This window comes from Liolophura sinensis, chromosome 9 (assembly GCF_032854445.1).
Source record: "Liolophura sinensis isolate JHLJ2023 chromosome 9, CUHK_Ljap_v2, whole genome shotgun sequence".
NCBI lineage: Eukaryota > Metazoa > Mollusca > Polyplacophora > Chitonida > Chitonidae > Liolophura > Liolophura sinensis.
Window position 1 is genome coordinate 25,530,818 of NC_088303.1, and position 8,376 is coordinate 25,539,193.

At 37.9% G+C, this 8,376-nt stretch overlaps 1 protein-coding gene across 1 annotated transcript; it reads right to left on the reverse strand.

The window, feature by feature from the left end:
• Nucleotides 1-1,206: 1,206 nt before the first annotated feature.
• LOC135475735 (uncharacterized) lies at nucleotides 1,207-1,623 on the reverse strand. The gene has a single exon (XM_064755670.1). The coding sequence runs from the start codon at nucleotides 1,621-1,623 to the stop codon at nucleotides 1,207-1,209; it is 417 nt and encodes a 138-aa protein (XP_064611740.1).
• Nucleotides 1,624-8,376: the final 6,753 nt, after the last annotated feature.

Consider the following 8,376-nt stretch of genomic DNA (forward strand, 5'->3'; position numbering starts at 1 on the left):
AATATATATACATCAGTAATTTGGCTCGGGCATTAGATGGATGATATCAAGTGAGGAGGAAGTACGACGTTAAACCCCAAGCACTCACTCAAGTAGGGACGTACGACTTTAAACCCCAAGCACTCACTCAAGTAGGGAGGACGTACGACGTTAAATCCCAAGCACTAACTTAAGTAGGGAGGACGTACGATGTTATACCCCAAGCACTCACTCAAGTAGGGAGGACGTACGACGTTAAACCCCAAACACTCACTCAAGTGGGGAGGGAGTCCGAAATATTCTGACTGGAATATGTGGCAGATCTACCCACACTGCTCTGAAGCATGGAAAACAAAACAGCCAAAGAAAGCAGATCCTGTGCAAAGCTTTGGTTTCTCGCTTAACCTAATTCTTCCTCAACCATGGTGCAAGCTGGGTGTAACCTGCTGTTATTTATATATTTACATGAACAGCTAGAATAAAAACCCTAACTAAGGTTTATTTGACCATTTCACCGTTAGCTGTATTTTATTCTCAATGCCGTAGTATTTTATATTGCTATTACTGTAGGAAGAGAGACGATGTAAAACCACTGGCTCATTTGTATAACATGTCAATCTCGCTGTAGATTTTAGAGTCCAGAATGGCCTCATGAGGTCTTGGGATCCAACGCAGGTTTCGATTCTTCTTTTGCGATTTTTCACCTAGATGTTTGTTACCAACAGGCCTCCCAAATGAGGGTGGAGTTTCTACGGGTTTTCGTCCACCCACAAACCAGATCACAGTAAGATAAGAGAAATATTCTTCACCATATGATAAACACCAGTTATATCAATACGTAAATATTCTTGTATGTTAGTACAGTTCTTTTTTGTATTTTTGGAAATATAGGAAGTGTGGTTGTTATTTGTCCTTTGCTTTCTTGTCCACGGATGGTCAAACACAGAACACTTATTCAGACAAGCTCTTATATATTGAAATGCTTTTTCTGACAATATTCAAGCTGTTTGAATTTAACATTTCATTTCCGTTTACGTAAATTTCTAGTTAAACCACAAACAATATTGTTTACATAGCCAGGACAATACATGAAAACATTCTGTGATGAAGATGAAAGAGATTTAGACCAAACCAGAAGTGATGCATTCTATTATAGATTTGTACAAGTATTTGATCTCAGCATAAAATACAGTGATACTGCTTTTCTCAGTGGTAGAGCTGTGATGTTCAGATGCTAACCATATCTCGGAGTTGAGACAAGAACCCGTCATAAGGTATGTTAACCTTGTCCCGGTCAAGTCCCACTGCCGTGTCAACCCAAGATTCCGTGAACTCCATCACACCAATTCCCTTTTCTTTCGGCTTGTAGTTTTCGTACATTTCCCTAATCATACGTTCATCTTTATGTCCAAATGCTTTGAACAGAACGGCGAATTCTTCATATGTTAAGAAGCCATCATGGTCCACGTCGGCACACCGAGCAATTTCGCCAAACATTTGCCGCGCTAACTTGCCTAGAGCATCGGAATCAGTTTGATACTCTTTGGTGAGGGACGTGACAAACTCTTCCTCACTAATGGAGTCTTTATGGCCGATTCTCCTGAAAATAAATTCCTCCCAAAACAATCTGAATCCTTTCCTCATGCCCTCAATACTTTCTTCATCAACAAGATTCTTGTAAAAGTTTTCAAAATCTTGCTCGCTGTTTCTGTAGTCTAGTTTTGACACGACGCCATCGCTATTTACGTCCAAACTCCTAAACCATGCCCTCCACTTCCTTTGTAAAAATTCCATTGATGATCCGTCGATAGAAGACCTGGAAATTCAGTCAACAGTAGGGAAATATATTCTCGTATTAAATTGCGATCAATCAGAAACACTAAAAAAGATCATTTTGCAACATTGTCTTGTGCGTCTTTAATTATATTATATTTGAAGTTTTACCATATTTAACTATTATCTGCATATTTTGATACTGAAGAATTATACATACAAGATCAAGCATAAACAAAGAAAACAATAATGGAGCGATTACAGAGCAATAAGGGACTTGGGAGATACAAAACGGGGTTGTCTATCCGATGGATACACAGCATGTACACGTCAATATAGATGCAGGCAAGATCACTACACGCGGTTGTCCATCTCACTGATACATAGCATGTAAACCTCAACATAGGTCCAGACAAGATCACTAAACGTGGTTATCCATCTGACTAATGCACAGGATTAAACCTCAACACAGATCGAGACGGATCACTACAGGTGGTTGTCCATCTTACTGATACGTAGCATGTAAGCCTCAACAAAGATCGAGACAAGACCACTACACGTTGTTGTTCATCTGACTGATTCATAGGATGAAAACCTCAACATATGTTCCTGTTAACAGCCAAAGAATTTTATTTTGTTATCTTGTCATGCATGGTGAAATCTATGAACTGATAGTAAGTAGAGTACACTTTCTACTTGCTGTTTACATTTAAAAAAGACTGTAACTGGAGTTCACTGAGAGATGGGGAACGTTTCTCTCTAAAGGTAAATGCATTACTTCTGATCGGTACTACACATCGTGCATGGTGAGGCGCTCAAAGCAGACCTGCTCGCTGAGCGTAGGTAACCGGTTGGTACATACATATTTTATTTCGGGAAGGTCTATTTTAAATTGCTCCGCATGACTGCTTTCAACTTAACCTGAAGCTGTGCAAAGGTCATTTACTTACATCCCCGTCACAAGTCAGCATGCTAAGATGATCTGTGTGTTATCCGCAACCATTTGTTATGTATGCGCAGTAATTATGTCAAACTTTGGAAAAATCGGCGTACGTCTAATGATGCTAACTATTTCAGCATACGCGGAGAGGGTTTATTCACATCGCTCGAAAGAGGACATACATACTCGCGTGAGAGCATAGATATGTACGCACATAGTCTCACAGTTTATCACAGAATTGCTAGAGTCTCTCTGTGCGATTTTCCTGTATCCTAACAGATAAGCGTATAGTTACGGCGTTAAACATCATATAGATAAATATAACATAGATTTCCATATTTAGATCTCCTGCCGCACGGGTATGCTGCTGCCGTTGTGGATCAATTTTGCATAAGAACAAATGCTTAATACGTCGATGTAACTATAGGAGGTATGTATAAGTAATACTTACATGACTGTTGGTGATCGTGGTTATGGCCGTCAGTGGTGTATACTATAGGTGTAGTCGTAACCTGGTTTGATCTTTTGTCCGCTTATTGTCTTTGATACAAATACACAAAAGATTTTACTGTGCATAAGCTGAGAAAGACACAGACGGTCGCGTCGTGACCCAGTTTGGGAGACAATAGAATATATCTATGCAGATTTTAGTCTCGCGAGAGCTAACATAAATGTCTCGTCTGTTAACGGTGGCCATTTCATGTAAATTATATGCCAATAAAAGCTTTGCTTGGTCATTTTATTATTTTAAGCGTATAGAGTTGTCTTTAAGAGTGTCTCTGAACGCTTTTGTAAAGGAACCCATTGATTTATAAAACAATATCTCTATGAGGAAGACTTAAAATCATGTCATTCAAATGAGTGATTGTAGACATCTGCTTTTCTCAAATTACTAGTTAAGGGAGGTGGTGGGGAAAGGGGAGGGAGGACTGTATAATTACGGCCATAGACTAGCGCCTAAAGTCAACGTATAAATTGTTATGCAGTCTTGTTTTACACTTGTTTTACACTTCGTTCGACCGCTTTGATGGCCTAATGATTATAATGTTGTCTCGAAGGCGGGAGACGTCGGATCAAACCCGGATCGGGTCAAAGACTTCAAAAATGGCACTTGTTGCTGCCTCCGTCGCTTGGCACTCAGCACTGAGAGGCTAGAGCAGACTGGTTTCTCTCTTGTCAGTATAATGTGACTTGATGGGGTTTCACGCCTGGTGTCTTCAGTATGATACTTCATTGGTGGCAACACGTGGCTTCATGAATTCGTCCTGCTAAAAGCATTAAGACACAGTATATGTACACACACCTAATGGCCCCTCATCGTCATTTGACTGAAAGATTGTAAAGCACGACGTAGAACCTCAAACATAAATGCATACATATAATTGATTCGTCGTCTCAAATTTAACTCAGTTACATTATTTCGTACTCAAGAATATTTCTCTTATACGACGGCGCCCATTTACAGAGCAGAGTGCCAAATATTGTTAACGAGTTGCATTTATGGATAAGCTTTGTGTCAGTCAGATCCTTCATGAGGTCTGTAAAGCTCGCCATTTTTTAACTGTATCTAATACCGCTTAACCCGGGGCTAGGGGCCGTAAAGGCAGCCATGCTCATTAGATCTACATGATGCCTTTATGAACATTTGCGATCAAAGCGCGACGGAGATACCTTGGTGGAATTATTTCTGTTAGCAATTGGCATTAAGGTCACGTATCTTCATACAGGCCGACATAAAAATTTTCCTGCTCCTGACTACAGCGTAAAACATCAGTCAAATAAATACATAAATGAATAAAACTTTTCAGTGTATTTGCGCTAAACTTAAGCAGTAATACATTCAGAGAGAATTCATAGTTTTTAGATTTACTTTCTACAGCATAATGAAGAACATAATGGATCAGAAATAAGAACTAACCCATTTTGATGCGAGAAACTAACGTCAAGATGTTTTTATTGTAATGATGGGAAGATATGTAATATCCGAAATATATCATTTCTGATAATAAAGGAAATAAAGGCTTCTCTCACTGAGTAAACGAAGTGACATTACCTGATAAAAATGTTCGTTCATTGTCTTTGAACGATATGTGGAAGATGAATTCAGGAACCCAACCTCTTTGTATACTGATCATCATCAGTACTGAACACTCAACTTCATTTGTGAAGGATTTGTGATCATGAATTCTAAGGGTTTCTGATTATCAGCGCTGAAGTTTCCTTAGGCAACTTCCCTAGTCAAGAGTTTTCAATTATCATGACTAAATTCGAACACACATCCTTTTTTGTCAAGGGCTTGTGAAGATCACTTCTGAATTCGACCACTCAACCTTCTGTGTCAAGGGTTTGTGAAGATCACTGCTAAATTCGACCACTCAACCTCCTTTGTCAAGGGTTCGTGATGATCAGTGCTGAATTATAACACGCAACATCCTTCGTGAAGGGTTTGTGATCATAAATACTAAATTTGAACACTGCAACTTTATTTCTTAAGGACTTGTGATCACCAGTGCTAATTTTTTTTAAAAAATCCCTTTCTTACGGGATTGTCATCACCAGTGCTGATTGAGAATATCGAGCCCAACATTGAACATTGACCGTTAAGGTGGACACGGTTAGCCAGCATGAACAACACTCGTCACCAGGAATGTCGTCCATAGATGGGGATACAGCTCCATTAATACCTTTTAACTTCCCAAATGGTAATAGTTTTTTATTATCGGTACTTGGGTAGATAAGTAAATGTTTTCATTCTGCACCACAAGCCTGAATCATTCAATTTATTTTGCATTAACTTTCTTAACCTCATTTTCAAAACACTCCAAACCCTTTGTTTATGTGTAACAATTAGGCGTATAAGCCGTAAATTAAGAAAGTGCGATAACATTGTTTGTTACTAATTTGATTGTTGTTTAACGCCACACTAAAAATTCCTTCTCTTGTATGATGGCGGTCAGTTGATGGCGGAAACCGATCTGCCTTTGGCAACATTGCTTTAAAGGAGAAGAAAACATAAAAATGATGCCAAAATCAGCTGAAAGAGCGTGAAAACTTATTTGCAAATATGGTCTTTAATATTTTATTTTCAAGGGAAAAGGGTATTTGAAAATATGTTTGTATGGTGGGTATTTGGGACCAACTTTTGGTATTTATCGTTGTTGCATAATAATGTTCTAAATAAGGATGTGGTGCTTGTCTAAATGTTGTTTGTAAATTTGTTGTTTATGTCGAAACATATGCATTTAACCTAAATTATGATAATATTTATGAATATATTAAAATATAAATATGATCCAAATTGAGATTTAATACATTTGTTAGCTGAAAAGAACAAATTTTAGTACAAAAATATGCATTAAACCTGTGTTACATCCTCATTTATGACATTAGTAAACAAAGGCTATAAACACCAAAAGGTGTTCCCAAATACCCACCATACAAAATATTAATTTCAAGTTTCTTTTTTCTCCTTGAGGAAAATTGGAAAAAATATTGAAAACAACATTTAGGAATAACATTTCGCACTGTTTCCATCTGAACTTTATGTCATTTTTATGATTTCTCCACCTTTAAAAATATCACCCATCAGCATACAAAAGAAACATGAAGTCAGTTAGTTTATTTCTCTCATTCGTTTTGTAAAATGTTTAAAATAATTGAATCACCAGCTCACCAGTGAGATTTTGAGAAGCGTAAGATATGGCAACATGGTTTGCAACTGTTCAGGCTTAGTGTTTACAAGGGAAAACTCCTACAAGCTTAAAACAAGCAGGCAATGTTGGAGAAGTTCAGTATTTCAAACAATCTCGCTCTGTACAGTTCGTTCATTTGTTACAGCCAGCCTACTTCTGGAGTGCAACTTATCAGTTTCTATATATGCACAATGATCAAGTCATATTGATCTTTAAAAACACTTTATTTAAAGTACATAACTTCACTCGGATGAGTAATGAACACTCCTAGCGTTGGTTGTACGAGTACTTATTAAAAGGTACATGTTATTGGAACTGTTTAGTTTCTTGGATTTAAAGATCAAGAACCTACAGGAAATTCATTGTAGGTAAGCATTTATATAGAATAGCGATTAACTCATGTTTCACCTACAACTAAAGTGTATAAAATAGTGTCAAGTGTGACCAGAAAATGTTCTTTGTCATAGCCTGTGCCTGGATGACCTTGCCGTGCCTGGATGACAACTTCACCGTTGTTGTTGTCTACACCCATGACCACGCGTCGCGACCTGGTTTGTTTGTGATTTGATGCCTCGCATCTCGCATCTCACAGTGACCTACATCCTTTACGAAGAAGTAAATAAAATGTCTGTGATAGCTAGATTCTAATAATTAAACTCCATTCAGAGCCTAAGGGTCGCTATTAGAATTGCAAAGTTGAGGAGTCACATGCGCATGTTACTGTCAGTGGGAAGAAATTTAAACAGTCAAGCATAAGCATTAGAGTTACACATAAATTGCATGGCAGGCATTTTCTTATCTCGATAGGTGAAAGATAAACAAAGCTGAAAATGTAATTTTTTTTCTTCAAAAGAAGTCGAATGCTTTTTTTTTCCTTTCAAACGTACTTTCTCAGTTACATATTTCCTATATTGAATATATAATAGAGCTATTCCAACACTTGTAAACTACGGTACTAGAAATAAGTTGGGAAAGTGTAGAATATCCGTAGAACTCTAGTGTAGTGGTGTGTTTATTTCCATGAACCCGATGCCTTGATTGATTGATTGATTGATTAATTTATCGACTCATTAGTGATTAATATCATGCCCATCTGATTTTCACCTATATGGACGTGACCAGGTTTATGAGCTTTGAGGAAACCGAAGTGCCAAGAACAAACCACAGACCTTGTCAAGTACCTGACAAACCCCTTGAAATAAAGCCATAATTCAAACAGCGAAAACTGGATTCGGACACCCGCTTGCTTTAACCATCTGGGGCAGCGAGGAACACTGTGAGTCTGAAATTGCTGGCATAGAATTGTTTCCTACACTATAGTTTTCAATCAGATGACGATGACTTAAATGTTGAAATAGCTTCTCCATAAAACAAATTCCTTGTAAATTCTATATTTAGAATTTTCTGTTCAAGTATGATTTCTGAAATAGTCATATCAAATATTTATCTTTTGCTGGATTGCATGTTTACACACGACTGCAACATCGACATTTTCAATGGCATCAAAACCTGCGGATAGTCGTGGGTTCCCCCAGGGAATTGTCCGTTTCCTCAATCTAAAACCCTGGCGGCCGTCGTACAAGTGGAATATTCTTTTGAGTACAGCGTAAAATGCCGGTTATTCATATAAATAAGTAAATGACATCAATTTCTAGATTTCCCCCGCTGTCTTTTTCGTTGCAGATTATTAGCAATAAGGGATGTATGGCGTTCATCGAACCGTTTTCGCAAGTGTAAGTTCGTTGAATACCTCTTGTCTTTCATCAGTAATGCGTGGAAGCGTGCATGTGAACGTCCGGAGTTATGCTGTGCGTATTGAGATGAGTCACTCGTCACGCGTCACTATTTAAAAGTCTGCTGAAATCGTCGCGCATCATGTGTCCTGATTATTCCCTGGTGTATATGCTAATATAAATGCGACTTGAAAATGTATGTTATGTTATGCATAACAAGTAAAATAATGTGTCTTTTTATATACTGTTAAATATATAA

Bases quoted from the DNA above. Each gene is read 5' to 3' on its own strand.
- LOC135475735 (XM_064755670.1), bottom strand. From the start codon at position 1,623: ATGAGGAAAGGATTCAGATTGTTTTGGGAGGAATTTATTTTCAGGAGA.